At 46.0% G+C, this 27,502-nt stretch overlaps 2 protein-coding genes across 2 annotated transcripts; one reads left to right on the forward strand and one right to left on the reverse strand.

The window, feature by feature from the left end:
• Positions 1-261: 261 nt before the first annotated feature.
• Positions 262-10,581, forward strand: surf2 (surfeit 2). Its single transcript, XM_078426445.1, has 6 exons — positions 262-394; positions 3,317-3,468; positions 4,455-4,558; positions 5,325-5,501; positions 7,058-7,179; positions 9,359-10,581. The coding sequence occupies exons 1-6, from the start codon at positions 296-298 to the stop codon at positions 9,434-9,436; spliced, it is 732 nt and encodes a 243-aa protein (XP_078282571.1). The 5' UTR covers positions 262-295; the 3' UTR covers positions 9,437-10,581.
• On the reverse strand, positions 10,462-27,009 carry surf4 (surfeit 4). Its single transcript, XM_078426444.1, has 6 exons — positions 26,863-27,009; positions 18,998-19,184; positions 18,836-18,912; positions 17,219-17,262; positions 16,249-16,435; positions 10,462-12,914 (listed from the first exon to the last, which is right to left on the reverse strand). The coding sequence occupies exons 1-6, from the start codon at positions 26,908-26,910 to the stop codon at positions 12,648-12,650; spliced, it is 810 nt and encodes a 269-aa protein (XP_078282570.1). The 5' UTR covers positions 26,911-27,009; the 3' UTR covers positions 10,462-12,647.
• Between the last annotated feature and the right edge of the window lie 493 nt (positions 27,010-27,502).

The raw sequence follows: 27,502 nt of genomic DNA on the forward strand, positions 1-27,502 counted from the left end.
TTTTTGAGATATTATATTAGAGATTTTTGATTAGAAATATTATATTCGAGATTATTGATTAGAGATATTATATTATAGATTTTTGAGAATAGCCTGGGCCAGGAGGTTTTACGATTTGCAATAACATTCACACGTGAATTGCAGTTTGTTTTCTCAGACTGGTAGGGTAGATTTGCCTTTTGCAACCCGGAGGCATTGCATTGTGAATTATATTTCCGGCAACTCTGGTGCTCCACGTGTTTGACCCGGAAACCCAGCGCCTTGTTTGGATACTAATCGCAGCGGCCTCGCAACTATGGAGCCGCTGCCGGGTCTGAGCGCTGCTCCTCTGCCCCAGGACATCGCCTCCTTCCTGCAGCAGCACCCAGCCCTGCAGCCGAGCACCAACAACAGGGTGAGTGCCAGCTGTACCCACCCACACTGTGAATACACCCACCCACCCACACTGTGAATGCACCCACCCACCCACACTGTGAATACACCCACCCACACTGTGAATACACCCACCCACCCACACTGTGAATGCACCCACCCACACTGTGAATACACCCACCCACACTGTGAATACACCCACCCACCCACACTGTGAATGCACCCACCCACACTGTGAATACACCCACCCACACTGTGAATGCACCCACCCACACTGTGAATGCACCCACCCACACTGTGAATATACCCACCCACACTGTGAATACACCCACCCACACTGTGAATACACCCACCCACACTGTGAATACACCCACCCACCCACACTGTGAATACACCCACCCACACTGTGAATACACCCACCCACACTGTGAATACACCCACCCACACTGTGAATACACCCACCCACCCACACTGTGAATACACCCACCCACACTGTGAATACACCCACCCACACTGTGAATGCACCCACCCACACTGTGAATATACCCACCCACACTGTGAATACACCCACCCACACTGTGAATACACCCACCCACCCACACTGTGAATGCACCCACCCACACTGTGAATACACCCACCCACCCACACTGTGAATGCACCCACCCACACTGTGAATACACCCACCCACCCACACTGTGAATACACCCACCCACACTGTGAATATACCCACCCACACTGTGGATACACCCACCCACCCACACTGTGGATACACCCACCCACCCACACTGTGAATACACCCACCCACACTGTGAATACACCCACCCACCCACACTGTGAATACACCCACCCACCCACACTGTGAATACACCCACCCACACTGTGAATACACCCACCCACCCACACTGTGAATATACCCACCCACACTGTGAATATACCCACCCACACTGTGAATATACCCACCCACACTGTGAATATACCCACCCACACTGTGAATATACCCACCCACACTGTGAATACACCCACCCACACTGTGAATACACCCACCCACACTGTGAATATACCCACCCACACTGTGAATATACCCACCCACACTGTGAATACACCCACCCACCCACCCACCCTGTGAATACACCCACTCCTGCAGACAACCCTGTCCCTGCAGATACCGGTTTCCAGCTGCCTGCCTGCCTGGAGAAAAAACATTAGAGCGAAGCACACAAAGTGCTGGAGAAGCTCAACAGGTCAGGCAGCATCTGTGGAGGGAGGTCAGTCTCTTGTGTCTCCTGTAAACATTGGAGATGGACTTTCACCAGAAGCACCCACCCGGTCGTTGGAGTTTGACATCTACTGGCCTGGTCCCTACAAATACAAAGTGCTGGAAGGACATAGCGGGTCGGGCAGCATCTGTGGAGGGAGGTCAATCTCTTGTGATTCTGGCCTCTCTCCACTGGCTCCCAGTACGGTACAGAATCAACTTCAAGCTCCTCCTATTCACATACAAAGCCCTAAACGGGCTTCCCCCCCCCCCCCATATCAAAAAATTTCTAACCCACCACTCTATCTCCAGGTCACTCAGGTCGGCCGACTTGGGGCTACTCACTATCCCTCGGTCTCGCTTAAGCTCAGGGGTGACCGCGCTTTTGCGGTTGCAGCTCCTAGACTGTGGAACAGCATCCCTCTCCCCATCAGAACTGCCCCCTCCATCGACTCCTTTAAGTCCAGGCTCAAAACCTATTTCTACTCCCTAGTGTTTGAGGCCCTCTGAGGGGGCGCTGTGAACTGTTTATGTATGTGCTGTAATGTTTGTGTGCCATTGTATGTTCGTTCTTAGTACCTGAACTGATGTACAGCACTTTGGTCAACGTGGGTTGTTTTTAAATGTGCTATACAAATAAAATTGACTTGACTTGGCTTGTGTCTCCTGTAAACATTGGAGATGGACTTTCACCAGAAGCACCCACCCGGTTGTTGGAGGTTGATATCTACTGGCCTGGTCCCTACAAATACAAAGTACTGGAAGGACATAACGGGTCAGGCAGCGTCTGTGGAGGGAGGTCAGTCTCTCGTGTCTCCTGTAAACATTGGAGATGGACTTTCACCAGAAGCACCCGGTCATTGGAGGTTGATATCGACTGGGTTGGTTCCTGTAAATGGGTAGAACACAAAGTGCTGGAAGGACATAGCGGGTCGGGCAGCATCTGTGGAGGGAGGTCAGTCTCTTGAAGGAACATCCTGGCAACATTGGAGAAGGATGTTCCTGAGAAGCATGCAGTAGATATTGGACACAAAATGCTGGAGTAACTCAGCGGGACAGGCAGCATTCCGGGTCGAGACCCTTCTTCACCCATTCTTTCTCTCCAGAGATGCTGTCTGACCCGTTGAGTTACTCTAGCCTTTTGTGCCTACCTTCGATTTAAACCAGCATCTGCAGTTTGTTTCCAATACAATCAGTTCACCAGTGCCCACTGTAATGGAAGGCAATAACTTTTTATCTTCTTCCCTGCTCTCCTTCTCCCACGGTCGGGGCAGTCGACCGATCTGTAGTCGGGGCGATCGAACTCCCACAGCCGGCGATCGATATTAGAGTCCTCTCACTGAGATCTTCAGTAGAAGTGTTGGGTGGAAGGTCATACATACAAACTGCATACAGCCAGATCACAACCCCCTGTGCTTCTTGATCAGAGAGAGCTGTTGGTTCAGCTCACCAGAGAGGTTCCCCTTTGCTCTGCTGTCAGTACCGGACTGAACGTGCTCCCTCTGATAACATTGCCCTGCAGGAGTGGCAACCTTCAACCCCATGACCTCCAGAGCTAGGGATCATGATGATGTGAACAACTGAACTAACCAAGCCTGGCTTGTTAATGTTTAAAAAATGGAAGTCAAAAAAATAGTTGGCATATATTTGTGTTGGTTTGTAAACTTGTTTGTTTCTGGCGTGCTTAAGGTGAAATGCTCCCTGACCGGGCACGAGTTGCCGTGCCGACTGGCTGATTTACAGGCCTACACAAAGGGCAAGAAGTATCAGCGCCTGATGACGAAGGAACCATTTAACTACAGTCAGTTTGAACCACACATTGTGCCCAGCACAAAAAACCCGTAAGTTCAAGACTCTTGAGTTACATCTGATTGCAAGTTCCGGGCAATTAAACATCTTGCGGCACCAAATGTTCCCAAATACAGACACAGTGTGGATGATAAAACAAATCTCCCCCTGCATTGACTCTGTGAACCAACAAACACTCAATATTTAAGTCCCACTAATCCAGACTTTCATTGCCAGTGCATTGCTGTGTCAGAGAGGATGTCTTTCAAACACTGAGTGTTAAGGATCCAAAATCAAATCTAAATTGATTCATCTGCCAGGGGTGGTGGTGGTGGAGGCAGATAGGATAGTGGCATTTAAGAGTCTTATGGATAGGCACATGGATATGCAGGGAATGGAAGGATATGGGACATGTGCAGGCAGATGAGAGTTAGTCTTGACATCGTGTTTGGCACAGACATTGTGGGCTGAAGGGCCTGTTCCAGTGCTGTACTGTTCCATGTACTAATTGATCTTTATCCTTGCATTCTATACACTGTGGATGGCTTAATTGTAATTATGTAATGTCTTTTCTTTGACTGGATAGCGTGCAACAATAAAGCTTTTCACTGCACCTCGGTACAAGTGACAATAACAGACTGAACTGAACTAAAAATAAATTGCTATCGCAAAACCTTGCTGGCTAAAATTCCCGGCCACTTTAATGGTGTCCAGACTTTAAAATATTTCATTGGCTGTCAAGCATTTTGGGCATAAGAAAATAACTGCAGATGCTGGTACAAATCGATTTATTCACAAAATTTATTCACAAAATGCTGGAGTAACTCAGCAGGTCAGGCAGCATCTCGGGAGAGAAGGAATGGGTGACGTTTCGGGTGACGTCGAGACCCGAAACGTCACCCATTCCTTCTCTCCCGAGATGCTGCCTGACCTGCTGAGTTACTCCAGCATTTTGTGAATAAGCATTTTGCGCATATGGATTATGAATGAAAGAGCACAAATGTGTTCTTTAACTCTTCCTGTATTTTGTTTTATACAGACAGCAGCTGTTCTGTAAGCTGACAATCCGTCACATCAACAAGGCTCCACAGCACATACTCCGACATGTGAATGGGAAACGGTATCAGAAGGCACTGAACAAATGTGAGTCTGCCACACAAAACATTTCTCGAGCTTCAAGTAATCCTTGCCTTCCTTCTCTCTCCCTCCATCCCCCCCCCCCCCCCTTCCCAGTTCTCGGACTAGTCCTTGTTTACATTTAATCTGTGTGCTTCGTTGTTACCTTCTCCCAGCTATCAATGATCTATTCTACATTTTCTTTGATCTCCATCCCCTTTGTCTTGTTTTCACACCTTGTATTTCCTTGTCCCTGTATCTCCCTCTCCCCTGATTCTGCCTGAAGAAGGTTCTCGACCCGAAACGTCACCCATTTCTTCTATCGAGAGATGCTGCCAGTCCTGCTGAGTTACTCCGTCGCTGGGAAAGTTAAAATCCCCTACTACAACAACCTTATTTGACCTGCAGCTGTCTGCAATCTCCCGGCACATTTGTTCTTCTAATTCCCGTTGACTATTCTGGGGTCTGTAGTACATTCCCGACAAGGTGATCATCACTTTCATGTTCCTCAACTCCACCCATCTAGTCTCACTAGACAAACCATTCATGTCACCTCTGAACTCAGCCGTGACATCCTCCTTAACCAACAATGCAACCCCCCCCCTCCTCTTTTTCCCTCACCCCCGTCTCTCCTGAAGCTCCTGTAGCCCGGAACATTGAGCTGCCAGTCCTGCCTTAACCGAGTTTCAGTCATGGCTACAAAGTTGTTGTTGGGGAGACATCTTGTGTGAAGGTCTCTTTGCCTTTGGGGCCTGTCTTCATCTGGTGCTGTGTCCCTCTACCCTCTATCCAGATCAGGAGTGTGTGGCTCTTGGGATCCCCTTCGTCCCAGCGTGTCTGTCCCAAAAGCAAAAACGGAACCGCGAATCTGATGGGAAACCTCGTTACAAATCCAAGTCGTTCTGGGAGTCGGATGAGAGTGGGAGCGAGAGTGGTGGCTCGGTGGATAGTTTGAGCGATTTGTACCCAGGTGAGTACGTGCCCAGCCCCATACTGCTTGGAGGCTGCAACCTGTATCCTGAACCCACTGGTGATCAAGCCTTATCATATCATATATATACAGCCGGAAACAGGCCTTTTCGGCCCACCAAGTCCGTGCCGCCCAGTGATCCCCGTACATTAACACTATCCTACACCCACTAGGGACAATTTTTACATTTACCCAGCCAATTAACCTACATACCTGTACGTCTTTGGAGTGTGGGAGGAAACCGAAGATCTCGGAGAAAACCCACGCAGGTCACGGGGAGAACGTACAAACTCCTTACAGTGCAGCACCCGTAGTCAGGATCGAACCTGAGTCTCCGGCGCTGCATTCGCTGTAAAGCAGCAACTCTACCGCTGCGCTACCGTGCCGCCCTTGAGCCGCTACCTTGAGCCACTGTTATAGGGAAGGAGGCTGTTTGCTCTATTATAACTTTGCTGGCCTTTTCTAAAGATAACCCCCCTTACACTGATTGTTCTCCCATCGCCTTGCAAATTTATCTTTTCAATTAGTGAGCGGTCATGATCTCTCATCTATTTCATTAGAGAGCCTCGGACAATCTTTAATCGGACTTTATCTGGCACTGAACGATATTCCCTTTATCCTGTATCTGGACATTGAACAGCTTGATTGTAATCATGTATCGTCTTTCCCCTCACTGCATAGCACGCAACTAAAAGCTTCTTAACTGTACCTAGTGATAATAAACTAAACCAAAACTAAACCCTTCTAATTAATACCACGATCTCTTCCCACTGACATTTCAGGCTGTGAATTCCAGATCATATTAGGTCACTGTAATAAAAAAATTCTCTCCTTATCCCCTTCCACTGTAAAGAGAACACTTGTTTTTGTAATCCTTTTATAAAACATAACTATAGTTAGTTCAACTGGTAAAGTTATGAAGTCAATGATAGTTTAACAGGTAGAGTCATAGTCAAACAGTACAGAAACAGGCCCTTCGGCCCGACTTGCCTATGCTGACCAAGATACCCAATTACACAGGTCCCACCTGCCCGTGTTTGGCCCATATTTCTCTGGACCTGTCCTATCCACATGCGGGTACCTGCATGCTCCAGCGTGGTACTGCTACTTCCTGATAATCGTTAGCCTCACACTGTTCCTCCATAACCACTGCCCCAGCTTTTGGCCTCGGACAAAGTAAACCCCATCCCAGTTGCCCCATTTCCCTGGCCAGTCATCAATTCCAGCTCCTCCCTCAGCACCCCGCGTTTTTAAGCGTCTCTCCACTTGCATTAGTCCAGCTCCCTCCTGTTCGAGACATGAGGAAGTGCAGGCGCTGGTTTTCAAGAAAAACGCAATGTGCTGGAGTAGCTCAGCAGGTCACGCAGCATCTCTGGAGAACATGGGCAGGCAATGTTTCCAGTCGGACCCTTCTTCAGATTGACAAAGGGTCCCGACCCGAAACATCGTCTGTCCATTCCCTCCGCAGATGTCTCACCGCCTGAGTTACTTCAGTGCTTTTATTTTCCTTTCTTGGTGAGCCCTCTTCACTGTAACAGTTGAAGTTTGCCTTTCAGAGCAGGTGTTAAGTAGACAAGAGGCACCTGGGGAAGAGGCTGAAATGAATGAACTCCCAAACCAGCACAATGACGATGAAAAGATGGACGTTGTGACACAGGTGCCAAGGAAACGGAAACACGTAAGCATTGCGTCTCTGCTGGCCAGGAGTAAGATCGTAGCAGGACTATTTAATTTCTTGAGTTTGTGATACCGTTGGTAACTACTCAGCCCCTTTAGCCTGTTGTAGCCCCCTTAGTATGTTGTTCGATCGTGGTTAGAGCCCATAGGTTATAGGATCAGAATTGGGTCATTCGGCCCATCAAGTCCACTCCGTCACTCAATCATGGCTGAGCTATCTTTCCCTCTCAATCCCATTCTCCCCATCGCCCCTGACGTCTGTACTGATCAAGAATCTATAGTGATCTCTGCCTTAAGTCGTGAATCCATACAGCGCAGGCCCAACGTCTCTATGCCAACCAAGATGCCCCATCTAAGCTGGTCCCATTTGCCTGCATTTGGCCCATATCCCTCTAAACCTTTCCTGTCCATGTACTTGTTCAAGTGTTTTTTAAATATTAAATTTTTTAATATTGTCTTTTTACCTATTTTTAATATTGTCTTTTTACCTTACTGTCATTTAAAAAATCTTATTTATCCTTGGAATATTACTGCTGAGGTGACCCGTTGTCTTGTCAAAAACGTTTCATTGTACCGTTGAACCTGTGCCAACCTACACATGACAAATACAATTTTTTATTATTATTATAATAAATATTGTTATACCCGGACACCAGTTCTGTTATCCCACTTTCGCATCCTACGTACACTAGGGAAAATTTCCAGCAGCTAATTAACGTACCAGGCTGCCCATCTTTGAAATGTAGGAGGAGACCGGATCACCGAGAAAAAAGCCCACAGGGAGAACGTATTAACTCTGCACAGCACTGTAGTCAGGATGGAACCGGGATCAATGGCGCTGTGAGGCAGCAGCTCTACTGTTGCGTCTCTGTGCTGCCCTCTCTGATCAGTCTAATTAGAGTTTTGCTTTGCTGTTTTGCATTCTTCACATCTTTTATTCTTGAACCAACTAGAACAGTACAGCACAAGCACAGGAGTTGGAGCTTAGAAGGAAAGTACAGGAGAGTACAAGAAAGTATTGCAGTTTGGTTTGAGAGGGGTGTATCCCCAATCTTGTTCTTGCTTTCTATTTAACGTGCTAGTGAGAAACAAGTAGTATAAGAAAATAACTGCAGATGCTGGTACAAATCGATTTATTCACAAAATGCTGGAGTAACTCAGCAGGTCAGGCAGCATCTCGGGAGAAGGAATGGGTGACATTTCGGGTCGAGACCCTTCTTCAGACTGCTGCCTCAGACTGAAGAAGGGTCTCGACCCGAAACGTCACCCATTCCTTCTCTCCCGAGATGCTGCCTGACCTGCTGAGTTACTCCAGCATTTTGTGAATAAATGCTAGTGAGAAACAGTGCTTTCAGGCGAGAAGTGTTAATTCATTCTTAACTTGCGTGAAGGAAGCCTTCTAGCCATGGGCCAAACTAAGTGAAGCAGGTGGGAAGAGTGTAGATGGGGCATCTTGGACAAGTTGGGCCGAAGGGCCTGTTTTCGTGCTGTATGATTCTATTTATGACCAAGAACTAAGAGTACAAAGACCTAGTTTCCCCTGAGAAAGTCCAGATCATCAACTAAAATTAACACTTGGAAAGAAAATAAGGAACCATGTTAGCACACAAAATTATAGTGACATTTTGAACTGCTATCAACAATAATGGCATTTGAGGAATCTAACTTTCAAGAGCAAGTTGACTTTTTAATGGGGGCTGGGTGAAGAAAAAGAATGATCTGCTTGGCAAAGCTGGCTGAGGAGCTGATTAGCCTCCTGTGACTTTTTGTTTTGCAGTAACAATTATCACTTAATTATTGGGTGGCATAGCTGTCAGAACTGCTGCCTCACCGCACCAGAGACCCAAGTTCAATCCTGACCTCAAGTGCTACCTGTGTGGAGTTTGCATGTTTTCACTGACTGCATGGGTTTCCTCCAGGTGTCCTGATTAATTTCCACATTACAATAAGGTACAGGTTTGTAGGGTGGCAAAAGTGGGATAAAATATAACTGGTGTGACGGGGTGTGTTATGGTCGGCATGGGCTTAATATGGATTATGGGCAGGTAGATCAGAGATGGTCTTGGCATCATGTTTAGCACTGACATTGTGGGGCTGAAGGGCATGTTCATGTGCTGTATAGTCAGGCAGTCTTATGATAGCCTCTCTTTCTCACCACTCTTTCTCACCCTTTTTTGCAGGCAAAGCAAAATCCTTTTATTAAAAAAAAATTGAAGAAACAACATACTGGAAAATCTAACAATGGCATTAAGTTTTAGAAAAAAGCTGGAGAATGGAACTCTACATTTTCTACACGTCTGCTGCCTGCCACAGAGAATGCATGCGGATAATTGTACACTTTTTGTATAGAAAGTAAAATTGATATGGTAAATGCAATAAGCTGAGTGTTTTTTTCCCCCAATATGGTCTTTGAGCAGCTGTGAAAAATGTTAAAAGGTCCTGACCAGAAACCATGTTCCCCAGAGATGCTGCATGACCAAATGAATCACTCCAGCACTTTTTTTTTTTGTAAGCCAGCATATGCAGTTTCTTGTCTTCACATAATTCCACCTGTTTTGAAAGTGTCCAAACTCACTGGGACCTTGACACAGGTCACTATGTTATTGGGCTAGTCATCCAGAAGTCTGAACATTGAGCCAGAGCTTTGGTTCAAATTAAACTACAGCAGTTGTGGGATTTAACTTTAGCCAATAAAGGAAATAATTTGGTATAAGTGACAATGAAAGACACGGGTTCACATAATTAAACTTAAATATTCTGAAGGGAATGAATCTGTTGACTATGTCCGTGTAAAGGCAGTGAGCTGCACCTTAGAGGCTAAAAGAAGGATGGACAATGAAAATAATACCCTTCTGTGTATGAGCACAATAACAAAGGCAGGAACAGCCAGCTTGTGCTCCAGTTTGGGAAAATGAGAGGAAAACTCATCTGATTACTGCTCTTGTTCTGCTGGTTGGGAATGGGAGGTGTTATCAAATAATGTTTATGAATGAAAGACACAAAATGCTGGAGTAACTTAATGGGTTAGGCATAATCCCTGGAGAACATGAATAGGTAACATTTCAGGTCGGGACCTGAACCGAAATGTCACCACCCATGTTGGCCAGAGATGCTGCCCGACCTGTTGAGTTACTCCAGCATTTTGTGTCTTTCCTTGGTAAAACAGCGGGCACTTGTTTCCACTAAATGTTTATGAATGATAGAATTCCCCTATTAATTCTGCACATTCAGTTCTGTAGAACTTGCTAAATTGAAATAAAGAATTGCACACGTCAACAATGTGGAAGGGTGGGGAACGGAATCAAAGCTTTTATTTCAACAACTAAAACTCATCAACACAATTTCTGAAGGTAACAAAGGTTCCTGACCTTTTGCAAGTCTGGTTGCCCTTGGGGCAGGAGCAGTGGGTTAAGACAGGAGAGCACATTTAGCTCTTCCAGGAACTCATACTTGATGTGTGTCAAAAAAAAAAAACACAGACCTGCGTGAACAGTTTTCCAGCTGAATGCAGTTTCTCCTCTTCCCCCCACCCAGTCAGGCACATTGACTAATACTGACAGGTTACTCCACAGTGTTTTCAGAGCATGAGTCCATCTTTATTGCTGCGTTATATAAATAACACCTCTCTCCCAGCGCCTTGAAATTTGTCAAGGATTTCCAATCCCAAAGCTGCTGGTTAACAACTTGTCAGGTGCGAGCGTGAACAATGCGTGCCAGGTGGCTAGTTGAATGCAGAAGGCATTGTATCCAAGCCTAACCCCGATCCCACTCAAAGACTATGTTCAATAAACACCTTCCTGCAGCAGTTACAGTGATCAGCAACTTAGGGCAACTGCACAAGGATATATTGTAGTACTTTAAAAAATGGAAACCAACTTTTTAACCAGCACCACTTGGCAGTTGGATTCTCTTACTGGTTTTCTGTGGATCACAAATAATCAGGACAGCTGAGGGAAGTGGTGAAACTAGTTAAACAGTAGCATCTTGGAGAGCGAGACCAAGATTTACACTTTGGAATTCAGTGTGTGTGTCCCACATATTCATCTGAGACACACACACACAGTGGATTGACAACGGGGGCAGTAAAGGTAAAATATCATTAACATGATCAGTCTTCATTTAGAAATTCAGGATCCCAGTCACTGTCATGTTTCCTCACGCAAATCCAAACACTTATATATGATGGCGGCTGGTGTAATTTGGCTTCATCCTTCTTTGGAAGGGAGTGCTCTATTGTTAGAATGCAGGCTTGTGGGCACAGGGCATCAAACAAGGGAGCCATTTTCCATGTGTGACAGCAGGATTTTCAGCAAAGGAAGATGGACTGAAATATCACGATCAAGTCCAATCCAGTGCGTGTATAGACGCAAGTACAACAGAACTGAGCTGCACTCCGCACGTAAGCTTTTTGGCATAGACCACCAGATAGTGGCAAGAATCCTGCTTTATATTTCTCCTTTCACAACCCCAGGCACTGGGGGCCTCTAATTCTCCTCAGCTCCAATTACTTCTCTTGACCCAAGCCAGGTAACTGTCAACCTTCCCAAAAGGCTTGGCTCCTCTACATGCCAATCATCGGGCAGCCGAGCATTGCTCACTTACAATCCTTTTGCAAGAGGACGGGTTGAATTAGGTAACCCACATTTTGTAAAAAGCTTGACTCGTAAACCACCTACCTCTGCTCTGGGGAATGAGAGGATGGGGTGGAGAGGGTGGGGTGGAGAGGATGGGGTGGAGAGGGGGGGGTGAAAAGCATTGGTTGGCAATATTAGTGTGAAGGGTACATAAAAATCTCAAAGCATACGGATGCATCAACTTTCCACCTGATCTCCCAATCCTAAACTATCACCGTGTGTACAAAAGTTGCTGGGGAGGGAGGCAAGAGTTGATGCAGCCTATAGTGTTCTTTTACATTAAGAGCTGTTGTTGCCACCGTTTTTGAGAATTTAACCATTATACTGAAATGTAATTTGCAGCAATTAAATGGCTTGTCAGCTCGACAGCCACAGATTGCAACCTTAGAGAATAAGCAAACAGGAAACGATTCCAATGCCTTCTCTTAGTTCCTCTCAAGACGTGAATACTGTATATAAAGGGAGCTCAATCTCGCGGCAAAATTGTAGCTTTACTTGAATTGTTTTTAATAAAAAAGGGCCTCGCACGTTTTTACAGCCACAAGGTGTGAACTCTAAATATTTTTGGTTGTGGGATTTCAATTTATATTTGACAGGTGAAATTGAAAATTAAACCCCAATTCTGCGATGTCACCAAAATGAGAAGGTGGAGCAATATATATATATATATATACACCCCAAATATGTAAATGCACTGAAATCTGGGCAAAAATCACACAACCAGTACAAAATGGCATTCACTGAGGAAATTGGGAGAGAGGAGAGAAGGAAGAAAGGGATGGGTGAGCAGGGGGAAGGAGGGGAAAGGGCTGCAGCTTTGGAGGCCTGACACTGATCACCACTCTTTCTTCTTCTCATCCATAGACACACCACCGGGGCCCAAGGCCACCACGAGGAGCAGCCCCCCGATCACAGACATGCTCTGGAAGAAGTCATACTTGAGGAAGTCGTGCATGGGCTTGTAAGTGGGGACAGTCCAAAACGCATTGAAGTAGAGGTTGAGGCTGAAAAGCCAGATGACCAGGGTCAGAGCCGCCAGTTTGGTTTTGAAGCCAATCGCCACCAGGACAATCAATCCTGTTCCCACCACATTCTGGATGATCTGCGTGGAAAGAATCAAAGTCAAACATATTGCAAGACTGAATGGAACAATCATTTTTAATGTCGATTATAACTCTTTTTGAGCCCTGTTATGCAGATTCTGACTAGAATTGTTCAGTAAGTACCACTGTTTTAGTCTTTCAAGCTAGTAGCATGGGCCAGCAGGCTATTCAGCCACAAAGGGACTATATCATAGAACTGTGGCTCTTTTAGTTGCTCCACAGCGGCGTAGCTCATAGAACTAGGTGCTGTTTGTGTGGAGTTCGCACGTTCTCCCTGTGTTCGCATGGGCTTCGTCCAGCTATTCCAATCTCCTCCAACATCCTAAAGACATGCGAGCTGGTTGGTTAAAAGGCCACTGTAAATTGCGTGTAGTCCGTAGATAGAAGTGGGAACAATAACAAAATTAGGATCACTGCACGATTAGTGCAAATGGATGTTTGATGGTCTGGGAAACTTTGAAGCTGTTGGGTCTTTTAGCAGGCATCTCTCTAGAATTATATTTGCAGAATTGTATGTACAATCCAGGACAAGAAAATTTAAGGTAATTGACAAAATAACCAGAAGTTACAGGAGGGAGTTTACAGATTTAATAAAAGTAGAAGGATGTTGTGTTGCTTGTAAGGATGGCGAGCCAGATTCAAGAACTTAAAAAGGGTATTAAATCATTAAAAAATTGCAGAACCACAGAACTGATGGGAAGTGCAGTTGATTGAATGGGCACCATGGGCCAAACGCTGCACAATTCCCTGACATCAAGGCTTGGCGTGGTCCATTTTTCCTTTTTTCCCCAATTAAGACCTTTATTTTTAGTCTCCGCAACATAATAATTTATTTGCAAGGGCAGGGGTATGGAGTCGAGAGGGAAAGATGGGTCAGCCATGATTGAATTGCGGAGTAGACTTGATAGGCCGAATGGCCTTATTCTGCTCCTAGAACGAATAAACATAAACCCTCTTTTGTATCGAGCTCAACAAAGAAATCCGCCCACTGTTGCTAGCCCTATCTGCGTTATCACATCGGGAAAGGACACCGGAACAGGTATACGGTCCTTCAGGTCCGTGTTGAGAAAATAACTATTTAGATTAATCCCAATTCCTGGCTCTCCACCTGTAGCTGTGTAATTTAGCACTAGGTGATCATCTGGGCTCAATGTGGGCGAGTTAATCTATGAAGGTTTCTGCCTCCACCACCCTTTCAGACGGGATCTAAACTCCCACCACTCTTGGGGGTTCCTCTCAAATCTTCCCCAATCACCTTACATCTACCCAAATCACTCTTGACTCCAACCCCTTGTTCTCTCCCTTTCATGGATGCAAGCTAACTCTGATTTACCAGGACCTTAACATCCTTGCAAAATGGTTCAACTCATGGATCGGCTTCTGATTTTTTTTTCTTTAAAAGGAAATCAGGGACATAAATAACCGTTCAAAATAAATACCTCATCACAGATCCAACAATTAAACCCAGGAGGTTCAATGCCCCCAGGAATGAACGGACATTGCTCATTGAATCAGAACAACACAAGTGGACAAGTGAAGAATCTCAAATATAAACAGAAAATGCTGGAAAACACAGCATATCAGGTAGCATCTGTGGAGAGAGAAACAGAGTTAACCTTTCAGGTCAAAGACCCCTTGTCAGAATTGGGAGAGAATGTGTCAGTTGTCAGTGGGAGGGGAATGGACAGGACAAAGAGAATCTCTCTGATCGGCGAGGCCATGGGGTAAGTCGTAGAGGTCACAGCGTCGTGGAGTACAGGTCACTTTATTATTAGAAAGAAAACCAAAAAGCTATGAAATTAGAGAGTTAGAAGTCAAACAGAGGAGTGTAAATGTTCACCAGGCTGTACGACTTGAAGAACCTTCACTGAGTACTGGGCAAAGTTCACCACTACACACCCAGATGCCCAGAATACTATCTTAAAGCAACTAACTGAACTGCATCAAATGCTTGCAGCCCGGTGGTATGAACATTGACTTCTCCAACTTTAGATAGTTCCTCTGTGCCTCTCTTCCCCTCCCCCTTCCCAGATTTCCCTCTATCTTCCTGTCTCCACCTATATCCTTCCTTTGTCCCGCCCCCCTGACATCATTCTGAAGAAGGGTCTCGACCAGAAACGTCGCCCATTCCTTCTCTCCCGAGATGCTGCCTGACCTGCTGAGTTACTGCAGCATTTTGTGAATAAATACCTTCAAATCACTGAAAGTCATTTGCGCATATGATTTAAGACTTGCAGCCTAATTTTCAGCTTTGCCGCAATACACTATAAACCTTTTGTCAAAAATTTAATGAACTCCCTGCTAAAGAAAATAGGGAAATAAGTCCCTCTTGTTCACCTTGTCTAGTTTTTTCATGGTTGTGTGATCTGATGCCAAATGTTGTCATTATACCCCGTGGGATATTTTACTGCTTTAAAGGCATGAAAAATTCAAAATGTTATTGAGATAGATGCCAGATCTAATAATCTTCTACAACAGTCCTTTTGAAAGTAATAAAATATTAAAATATGACAGCTTGGACAGTGCAAAGAAGGGAGAGAATCCCAGAAGGAAAACGGTTTTTGATGTACAGGTCACTTTATTATTAGACACAGTGGTGCTGCTGGTAGAGCTGCTGCCTCAATGCCAAAGACCCAGATTTGATCCTGACCTCGGGTGCTGTCCGTGTGGAGTTTGCACGTTTTCCGTGTCTGCATGGATTTCCTCCCAGTTTAGATTTAGAGAGATTTAGAGATACAGCGCAGAAACAGGCCCTTCGGCCCACCGGGTCCGCGTCACCCAGCGATCCCTGCACATTAACACTATCCCACACCCACTAGGGACAATTTTTTTAAAACATTTGCCCAGCCAATCAACCTACAAACCTGTACATCTTTGGAGTGTGGGAGGAAACCGAAGATCTTGGAGAAAACCTACGCAGGTCACGGGGAGAACGTACAAACTCCGTACAGTACAGCACCCGTAATCAGGATGGAACCCGAGTCTCCGGCGCTGCATTCACTGTAAGGCAGCAACTCTACCGCTGCGCCACCGTGCCGCCCGGTGTTCTCCGGTTTCCTCCCGCATCTCAAAGACATATGGGTTTGTCGGTTAATCAGCCTCCGTAAAATCGTCCCTCGTGTGTGGGGAGTTGGCGTGCAAGTGGATAAACATAGAGCTAGAGCGAATGGGTGATCGACGGTCGGAGTGGACTCGCTTGTTTCTAATACTGTATCTCTAAACTAAACTGCTCTGGAACTCCAAGACTTTGCTTTATTTCCAAATTGATTTTAAGTCATGAGTTTTTGTTATTAATACATTCGCTACACATGTTGTCCTAGTCTCCAGACTTACCGAGAAGAAACTTGAGTTGAAGTGCAGCAAGGTCATGAACATCAGGATGAGCAGCACCCGGCCCCCAAGCTGCATGTACTGTTTGGGGGAACTCTCCTTGATTGTTGGGACACCAGCGAACATGCTTTTACCTTCTGACCGGGACTCAGCAAGCAAGAGGAGCAAGCCACCCCCAAGTGCAAGGTTCCTGGACAGAGGAGAGAGAGGATCATGTAATTAATACACATTAGGACATTGGCATACGAGTATTAACATTTCAAAGGTATGAATGTGCATGTACACCCCTGATAGCAACAAGGTGCTTATTCCAAGGGTTTATACACTCTCGGGATGTCAGCATTTACTGTCCAACCTTAGATTTAGTTTAGTTTAGAGATGCAGCGTGGAAACAGGCCTTTCGGCCCACCAAGTCCGCACCGACAAGCAATCCCCGCACACCAACACTATCCTACACACACTAGGGACAATTTACACATGCACCAAGCCAATTAACCTACATATCTGTACGTCTTTGGAGTGTGGGAGGAAATCGAAGATCTCAGAGAAAATCCATGCGGTCACGGGGAGAACGTACAAACTCCGTACAGACAGCGCCCGTAGTCGGGATCGAATCCGAGTCTCCGGCGCTGCAAGCGCTGCAAGGCAGCAACTCTACCGCTGCGCCACCATGGCCGCCCAAATTTGGTTTATTATTGTCACGTGTACTGAGTGAGGTACAGTGAAAAGCTTCATTTTGCATGCTATCCCTTCAAATCAATTAATACTATACATTAATACAATTAAGCAAATTAACGTACAATAGGTAGAGTGAAGGGGAAAGATACAGAATAGAGTTCTCAGCAAAGTAGCACAATAATTCCTGAGGCAAAGTCCAATATTGCCCTGAGAAAGTTGCAGTATCACAGGAATACAGACAGATCAAATGGTACAGGGTATGGGATGAGCACACTAGCATTGGCAAGAGACTTACCTCATCAGGAACTTCAGATCCCATAAAATGCTGTAGGCGATTGTCTGGAATCAAAGAAACAGAGCAGTTAGTGTCCACCAACCCGAGCTGACATCCTGCTCCCACAAAGGACAGAGAGACAAAGTACAGCCAGTGAAAGGAGCTTTGCCTCACTGGGTGACAGAGGGTGGGAATCACTGTTGCACCCATCTATACTAATGTGATTTACCTGCGTTAGGTCTATAACCTTCGGTACCATGCCGATCAAAGTACTTGTCTGGATGCTGAGAAATGTCCTTCCCATTACCTTCCTCATGCAGCATGATTCAGATTCCAACTGAGGGGAAAAAAAATTCCTCCCTATCCCGTTCCCTGTTCTCGTCCCCTACACCAAACACACATGCATCACTCCCTCACAACAGAGTTCACAGTGGCTTTAACAACAAGTATGCAAGCGTGGCATTGCAATGCAAAAGCCAAATTATGCCTTACAGTTGAGAAAAGGAAGAGTCTTGTAAATATAAATAAAACAGGAGGAATGAAGTCGAAATGCACAGTATGGAGCAAATGTCAAAATTCGAGATTTATTTCCAGTGAGGAAAATCTATTATTTAGGACACATCAGTCTATTGTGAGGATAGCAGAACAAAGTCCAATCCTGCCTCACAAGCACCACAGTGAAATAGAGGAAGATGCCAAACTGATATTTCCACAGCTCTCTGAGGTCAGTCCCAATGATAGAGTAGCTTTTACTGTCCCTCGTCGCACCATTATTGATTGATTGACTGAAAGATACAGCGTGGAACAAGTCCTTAAGCCACCGAGGCCACATTGACCAACGATCACCCATTCACATTAGTTGTGAGGATGAGAGGGGAAGGATGAGAGGGGATCTTATCGAAACGTATAAAATTATTAAGGGGTTGGACACGTTAGAGGCAGGAAACATGTTCCCAATGTTGGGGGAGTCCAGAACCAGGGGCCACAGTTTAAGAATAAGGGGTAGGCCATTTAGAACAGAGATGAGGAAAAACGTTTTTAGTCAGAGAGTTGTGAATCCGTGGAATTCTCTGCCTCAGAGGGCAGTGGAGGCCAATTCTCTGAATACATTCAAGAGAGAGCTAGATAGAGCTCTTAAGGATAGCGGAGTCAGGGGGTATGGGGAGAAGGCAGGAACGGGGTACCGATTGAGAATGATCAGCCATGATCACATTGAATGGCGGTGCTGGCTTGAAGGGCCGAATGGCCTTCTCCTGCACCTATTTTCTATTGTCTATTGTGCTTTGTTCCACTTTCCCATCCATGCCGTATACACGAGGGCCAACTTACAGTGGTCGCTCGTGTTTGGGATGTGGGAGGAAACAAAAACAGCCGGGGGGAACCCACGTGGTCACAGGGAGAACGTATAAAATCCACGCAGACAGCATCCAAAGTCTCTGGACATGAGGCAGCAGCTCCACCATCTGCGTCACTGCTGTATTATGATGGCAGTGTGGTGGTGGAGAATACCGAAACATCAAAATACACTTTATTCCCAGAAAACTGGAGAGTGTAATAAGGGGACCACGGAATCACATGTTCACTACAAGTCTCTGATGCAAACCAACTTTAACAGCATTCACCACTTCAATTGCTTACCTGTAATGCTATAATTCCAAACAGTCCAAAGCAGGCGTATTGTACAAAATTTCTACTTAATATCAGGATGCATCCTCCTGGGGAATGGAAAACAAAGAAATAAATAGATCAAAATTAAAATCAGTGCATTCATGATCTCTAGGGGAGTTGTTTACCACTCACCTAATTGCCCAAATAGATTAATCAGCACAAAACAAGTGGCCAGGAAGTAGCCACAACTCCAGGTCACCTCGATGTAATCCCGCTGGTCGTTCCACTGAAACCACATGCGAATTCCATCCTCCAGAAAAGTACTTATTAGACACAATCGGGCAAGATGCGGCAGGTACTGTTTGGTCACCCGCAGGAACTGGAAAAAATAGGAATTTGATCAAGTCTAATTAAACTTGCAACTTTAATGCAACAGCGTCAGTGCCCAGCAAGCCAAATACCCCAGTGTTATAATCTGACAGACTTGTGAACATTCATACAAACCACAATGTTATCGTACCTCAGGTGCTATACAGGACAGATCTAAACATAGCACAAAAAGTAAGGAAATTTGTGTTTGGTAGATTATTTCTTTGTTGTAACAATGCTTCTTGGCAATAAATCTTATACCGTTGGAAAGCCTGTTTATTTCCCTTTTAAATGGTGCCACATTTGTAAGGAACATGCATTTGTGGGATGAGCAGCAGAGCTGAGTATGTGGGTTGCACCCATGAAAAATCTGCCAAATCTTCTCTGCCAATGCCAAACAGCTTATTCTGCCATTGACTCTTGTTCGGTGTTGTTTGGTGGATTGGATGATTGAAGTCTGAAGAAACAAGACATATTGGCAATTTAACAATTTATTCATTTAATAAACAGGAGCCTCAGTAGCGTGTGGAAGAACCATACACAGCCACAACAGCCTGGCACCTCCTCCTCATGCTGGTCACCAGCCTGGTCACACACTGTTGTGGGATGGCATCCCATTCTTCAACCAGCATTTGTCGCAAGTCAGCCAACGTGGTTGTGTTGGTCACTCTGGCACGAACAGCACGCCCAAGCTGATCCCACAAGTGTTCAATGGGGTTGAGGTCAGGACTGCTGGCAGGCCATTCCATCCTCTCCACTCCCAAATTCTGGAGGTAGTCTCTGAGAAACCCTGCTCTGTGGGGGCGAGCATTGTCATCTTGGAGGATAGAGTTCGGTCCCAGACTGTGGAGATATGGGATTGCCACTGGTTGCAGAATCTCATCTCGATATCTCTCTGCATTGAGATTGCCTCCAATGATGACAAGCCTCGTTTTTCCAGTGAGGGAGATGCCGCTCCACACCATCACACTGCCTCCACCAAAAGATGTTACTCTATCGGTGCAGCAATCAGCATAGCGTTCTCCGCGTCTTCTCCACACTTTGACCCAATGATCCAACTGCCGTAGGCAGAATCTGGACTCATCGCTGAACATAACGTTCCTCCACATGTTCAGGTTCCAGTGCACGTGTTGCCGACACCAGCGCAAACGGGCCTGACGGTGAAGGGCAGTCATGGCAGGCCTCCTGGCAGCCCTATGAGACCGGAGATCGGCTGCGTGCAGTCTGTTCCGAATTGTCTGGGCAGAGAGCCGTCGGCCATATCGTCCTGCAAACCTTGACTGCAAATCTGTAGAAGACAGCCTACGGTTCCTAAGTGCTGACAGGGTGAGGAAACGGTCTTCTTCGGGTGTCGTCTTCTTGGGACGCCCACTTCGCGGCCTGTCTCTGACATCCCCCGTTATATGGAACTTGGCCTTCACTTTGGAGATGGTACTAGGGCTCACTCCAAATAATGCCGCAACTTGGTTTTGCTGAACACCAGCTTGAAGTTGCCCTATCGCACGGGCCCTATCCAGATCAGTCAAACGTGGCATGCCGATTCTTGGAGCAGACACCTACTGACCACTGTAGCAGGGCCCATGCTCACAGATGCTGCCAATCAGGTGCCAATTAGGCACCTGATTGTCAGCACCTGGGGGTACCAGAAGCTCAAAACAAGAGTCAATAGCAACAGCAGAATAAGCTGTTTGGCATTGGCAGAGAAGATTTGGCAAATTTTTCAGGGGCGCAACCCATATACTCAGCTCTGCTGCTCATCCCACAAATGCATGTTCCTTACAAATGTGGCACCATTTAAAAGGGAAATAAACAGGCTTTCCAACGGTATAAGATTTATTGCCAAGAAGCATTGTTACAACAAAGAAATAATCTACCAAACACAAATGTCCTTACTTTTTGTGCTATGTTTATGTGTCGACTCTCTCAACAGCAAACTGTGATGCCCTGTTGATTCCTATCAGTGATTTCTATTCAAACTAACTTCAGGAACGGATTCCTCAAACACCATCAGCAAAGCTGTGTCCAGCCCCACTGATATGTTTGACGACTGCTACACCAGTAAGTATGCCCATCGCTCCATCCCTCGCCTGCTATTATGGCCAGTTTGACCATCTGCCAGAGTCGGAGGCAAACTCGAAGTGCCACAAAAAAGAAAAATATCACAGTGGTCTGTGGAGGGGAATGGTCTACTTCAGGACTGCCCTGAGCCAGTGGACTGGAACATGTTCAAGATCACTTCATCCACCTGAATGAGTACACCTCAGTCGTCACTGGTTTCATCAAGAAACTCATTGGCAAAGACAATGCGGGTCTATTCTAACCAGAAACCTTCAATGGACAGGGAGATTCAGTCTCTGCTAAAAAGCAGATCAAGAAGGATGATCCCACTCGCTCAAAGATAAGTATGGTCTCTGCAAGATCAACAGGGATGGCAAGACCTGCAAAACAAGCCGGATGCCAGGTAACAGTGGCAGGAATATCAGTGCACACTCAACAATTCAGGGACCGTCTTTGGCAATGACGTGTCTCTACAAGATGAGTTTAATACCTTTTACAACTTAGTTGAACCAACAAACAAAGCTCGACTGAGGTGCTTTCCCCACTGGCTCTGTCCCATTCGTCTTGGTGGCAAAGAAGGCAGATTTGCTTTTACCAGGGTAAACCTTGAAAGCAACTGGCACGGATGAGTCCTTGGACGGGGTCTGAAATCTGAGCCAATATTCCGGCTACAGTATTTAACATCTTCAACCCATCACTTCCAACAGTCTACTGTCCCCATCTGCTTCACGGAAATCTCTATCATTCCAGCCCCCAGGAAAATGAAGGCTGGATGACTACTGCCTCGCCCAGCCGCCCTTACATGGACCAGAATGAAGTGCTTTGAAGACGGGTAATCGCCCTCATTAACGAAATCCCCCTGAACAATCTAGACCCTCTGACATTTGCAGATGAAAAATAGTGCTGGAGGATACTATCTCTCTTACACTGCACTCGGCTCCGAAGCACCTTGACAACAATGACACCATTGTCAGGATGCTATTCATCGACTACAGCAGCCTTCAACACCATAATCAGAAATGAGTTTATCCCCAAACCTCTGGACCTTGGGACCTCCATCTACCAGACCCCTGGACTGACGGACACAGTCAGTTAGAATTGGTCATAAACATTGGCACTCATCAGGGGGAGGGTTCAGTCTCCTGCTCTTGCCCTGTACACCTATGACTGTGTGGTCAAGATCAAATGTGGCCAACTCGATCTATAAGATCACTGGCGATACCTCTGTTATTGGCTGGATTTACAACAATGGTGCACTGAATGCAAGAAAGATAACCAGATCCTAGTGTCATGGTGTCAGGACAATAATCTAGCCCTAACCAAGAAAAAATAGTTAGTTGTTCACCTAAGGAAGAGAGGGGGTGAACATAACTCTGCCCTCAACACAGAGCTGCTACAGAGATGGTCATCAAGTTTCTAGGCATCTGTTCCACCAGCAACCTAACATGGTCCCTTCAGACTGATGTGGCATTCAAGAAAGCTCATCTATGTATTCACTTTCTTAGGCATTTGAAAAGAATCAGCATGTCCACGAGGGCTCTCTCAAACTTCCACTGATGCGTTATTGAAAGTATTCTGATGGGCTGTATCTCACCCTGGAATGACAACTGCTCACCTATTGACCAGTGGAGTGGAGGAACACAGGATTGACCCTGTGGAGTGATCACAGCCCAGTCCAGTTTTCCTGCCTGTCAACTCATTTTGCATTGTTACTTCAATGTGGAAGGAAGCCATTTGGCCTGAGTCTATGCTGGCATGTAAAATTAGAAATTATTATCCCATTCTGCTACTTGTCGCCGATCAACTCTCCCGTTTCTCGTACCACAATTTATTGTATGAAGAAGCAAGCTAACAACGGACAGTTTCTTTGATCATGGTTACTTTTTTAACACATCTTTAATTTCTTTGTTCTAAATCTCTCTATATCTCGTTTCCCTTTCCCCTGACTCTCAGTCTGAAGGAAGGTCTCGACCCGAAACGCCACCCCATTCCTTCTCTCCAGAGATGCTGCCTGTCCCGCTGAGTTACTCCAGCATTTTACATCTATCCTGATTGGAAACGTTATCTGTACTTTTCCCTCCACAGATGCTGCCTGGCCTGCCCAAAATCTTCTAGCAGGTGATATTTTTTGATTCCAGCAACTGCAGTCTCTCGTGCCTCCACACACATATGAAGCCATGTGTAGTAGTCAACACGCCGTCTTTGGGGTTAAATGGTTATACTTATGCTTGATGTATTCCAATTTCTGCAATCAGTGTTTGGAACCCAGCACTCAACCTGCCATGGAGGTGAATTCATCTCTTCTATCCACTAATTTTAGACCCCACTACCTACATCACTGGAAGGCGACAGCAGTGTAAACACTGGGAATTAAAACAGGACCAAGACATTGGCAAATATTTAAAGCTAAGTAGAGACACAAGGAACAGCAGATGCTGGAATCTTGAGCAAAACTCAGTGCTGGGGGAACTCAGTGGGTCAGGCAGCATCTGTGGAGGGAAATGGAAAGGCAATGCTCTGGGTTACGGTGCTTCTGCAGCTCATTGCTTGATTTAATTCAGCACGATGAGCTGTAGCGCGAGCAACAATTTGCAATTTTATCATCTTCCACAATCTTTTTTATCACAAAGTGCTTCATGCCAAAAGAACTGTAGATGCTGGTTTACAAAAGATACAAAATGCTGAACTAATTCAGCAGGTCAAGCAGCATTGTTGGAGAACATAATAATGTTTCAGAAACAGGCTCATTGGCCCAACTCATGCCTACCAACATGCCCCATCTAAGCTGGTCCTATTTGCCCACATACCTCTGAACCTTTCCTATGCATGCCCAAGTGTCTTTGAAATACTGTTATAGTACCTGGCTCAACTACCTCCCTGACAGCTTATGCCATAGACTCTCCACCCTTTGTGTGAAAAAGCTCCTCGGGTTCCTATTAAATCTTCCCCCTCTCACCTTAACCCAGGTCTTCTGGATCTTGATCGACCTACCCTGGTTAAAAGACTCTGTATATGCACCTTCTACTTCTCTCATTGTGTCTGATGGCAGCAAAGATATCATTAAAGAAAACACTAACCCAAATTCGAAGATGCCATTTTGCTGAGACAGAAAAACAAAGCAAAAACAAAGCAGAATTTATTTACATTTGTTTCTTCTGGACAGTACTAGCATGCCAGAGCAGAAGTTAGTACAAACCACTGCAAAATGTTTTAATCTTAACTCGACAAGTCTTTAACCAAAGCTGTTTGCGCTCTAAGTGAAAGCAGTTGGACACCCTGTGTGCAATTTTGATGAAATTTTGATGAAAGATGTTCTCTTTCCTTCAAAATTCCACTTGCCCACTTAGTAAATGTAAACAATTCTAAAGCGCAAATTTTCTCACATCAACAGGAACATTTTTCCTATCATGTAGTGAGCCAATATTTATCCTTCAATCAATCTCAATGAAACTAGATTACCCGATTATTACATATGCCTTCTGAGACTTGCCAACTACAAGCTAACCATTGCCTTTCTTACACCTTATCTGTATAGCACTGGGAGAAAAATACTTTGCGGTGTTGCGGTGTTGCAGTTTTGTGGGTGCTTTGTAAAGATGTGTCAGTTGTTCCAAAGGACAGGGTTGCAAAAAAGTAATTGACAGTAATTGACAGTCAGTCTGAGTTCACAAATACCATTTATGGGCTTAAACTTTCGAACGCATTTCAATAATGTGATTGACCTGAAACTTTTAACTTTCTTTCTCTCGTCGTAGATGTTGACTGTTTTTATTTCAGATTTCCCCCAATTTGCAGCTACTTTCTCCTGATATTTGTGACTCCAATGACCTGACACGTTGGGTTAACTCACCATAATTTGAACCAGTCTGAGTTATTACTGTTACAATAAGACAAAACAACATTTGGTACAAATATATAAACTAGAGCTACAGCACCACTCAGGCAGGAACAACCACCTCTTGGTCCACTTCAATAAAACCGTGGATAAACTAATCGCTGACTTCAGGATGGGGTAGATGGGAGACCATGTGCCAATATGCATGGTGGGTTGGCATTGGACAGAATTAGTAGCTCAAATGCTTGGCTGTGAAGAACACAGGTGACCTGCCCTGGGCCAGGCACATAAATGTAATCAAAAAAGAAGCGCATCACATTGTTAGTTTCAAACTAATTTAAAGAAAGTTATGTTACCCAAGTTCTACAGAAGAAATTATCCTACGTGGGACTGCAATTCCACAGCATGGGAATCCCTGGTCCATAATAGACACAGCCGTTCCCACCACTGATAGCATCTATGACACGCTGTTTCAAAAATGTATCAAATTTCATCCGGGCATTGCCGCCTCTCACTACTACCATCGGCAGGTGCTACAGAACCTGAAGAAATCTCACACCACCAAGTTCAGGAATACTTATTTTCCTACAACTAAAAGATTTTTTTTTAACCAGCCTACATAACCCTAATCCTACATCAGCAACGGAACAAATAAGGAGCACCTTTCTTCAGACTGAAGGGTCTCGACCCAAAACGTCACCTATTCCTTTCTGCCAGAGATGCTGTCTGACCCGTTGAGTTACTCCAACTTTTGAATGAATAAATAAGTTTATTGGCCAAGTATGCATATACAAGGAATGTGCCTTGGTGCTCTGCTCACAAATGACAACAATTAGTGATCTTTGTGGGATTACCGCAGACAACACAAACAAACATCTGCCGTTCCTTCCTACACAAATTAGGAGCATCTCTTGCATTACTGCGGACTTGTTTTTTAATTATATTTGCACTAATGTTTTGTCTTGTAGTCTTTTTCCTTCAGTCTTGTATAATTTATGTATTGTGTAATGTGTGGCCGCGAATGTTGCTCCAAACAAGATTATTGTTTTCCGTTACCTCCCTTTACTTGTGCGACTATACATTGATTTGCCGATGCAGTTACAAGGATACGTTTGTATTGGGATTTCCATTGTACAACAGGAATGTAGATAAATACAAATTACCATTAGAATTTACACTCCAAATCAAAGGTTTAACAAATCCGCGTCTTCGCTGTTACCGCGGACTATTGAACAATATAAATATAATTAAGCTTTTCCTTTACAGTTTTACAATTATAATGAATTATTGGTGATTTATAATCGGCGTTAATGGAATCTATATTAACGGGCTGTCGGACGAGGTGCGGTTGAGACTCCTGCGTAAGTGGTGGACAGTGATGTGGCCAGCGGGGAGGGAGGGAGGGGAGATCGCTCGGCGGGGCAAGAGGGGGGCCAGCCCTGGGCAGGAGAGAGAGAGGAGACACCGTGGTATCGGCACAGTCAGCGGGGAATGTTGACGGGGGATTGAGGAGCTAAGGCCGGGGAGAGCCAGGGGGGTCTGGTGCGAGCTGTCTGGAGCCCATTGACGGGGAGCCATGGATCTGGGCCGGAGACAGAGACAGACAGAGACGACACTGTCTGCGGCCCCGGGGGGAGAGACGGGTCGAGGCCCGAATCGTAAAAGCTGAGGGTCCGGGCGGGCCGAGGGAGGCCTCCCTGGAGCCGGGACTAAGCCTGGAGCTCGGCCCCCAGCCCGCCCCGCCGCGCTGCGGGAGCTCGGCTCCCCGGCCAGGTGCGGTGCACTGGGCCGGTACCTGGTCGGCCACGTCCTCGGCCGTGCCCATCATGTCAGTCTGCCCCATGGTGGTGCCGCTGCTGCCGCCGCTCGGCCTCGCCGCCGGAAGTGCTGCCCCCTGCCCCGCCGCAGGGGGGCGGAGCCATCCCGGTTCCCACAACCCACCGCGGCGCCACGCAGTGCCACGTCGGGGCTAGGCAAATCAGTGGGCGGGGCTACCGCCCGCGTCACAGGGACTGCTCAACGTCACACGAGGCAGCAACGCCACAGGGGGCAGCAACGTTTCACGGGGTAATGACGTCACACGAGGCAGCGACGTCACACGGAGCAGAACGTCACACGGGGTCATGACGTCACACGAGGCAGAAACGTCACACGGGGCAGCAACGTCACACGGGGTCATGACGTCACACGGGGCAGCAACGGCACACGAGGCAGCAACGTTACACGGGACAATGACGTCACATGGAACATCTACATCACCGGAGCTGTTCTACGTCACACGGGCAGCTCTACGTCACGCAGGACACACAGCTTTGCATTGTGAACATGTGGCAGGCATGTTACCGCATGTAATCCTGGGCCAGGGACATGCTACACACTCATAGACAAAGGCAGGCACATTGGCAGGTACGAATAAATTGTACACTGGGCAGAAG

Source organism: Rhinoraja longicauda, chromosome 31 (assembly GCF_053455715.1).
Source record: "Rhinoraja longicauda isolate Sanriku21f chromosome 31, sRhiLon1.1, whole genome shotgun sequence".
In the NCBI taxonomy this organism is placed as follows: Eukaryota; Metazoa; Chordata; class Chondrichthyes; order Rajiformes; family Arhynchobatidae; genus Rhinoraja; species Rhinoraja longicauda.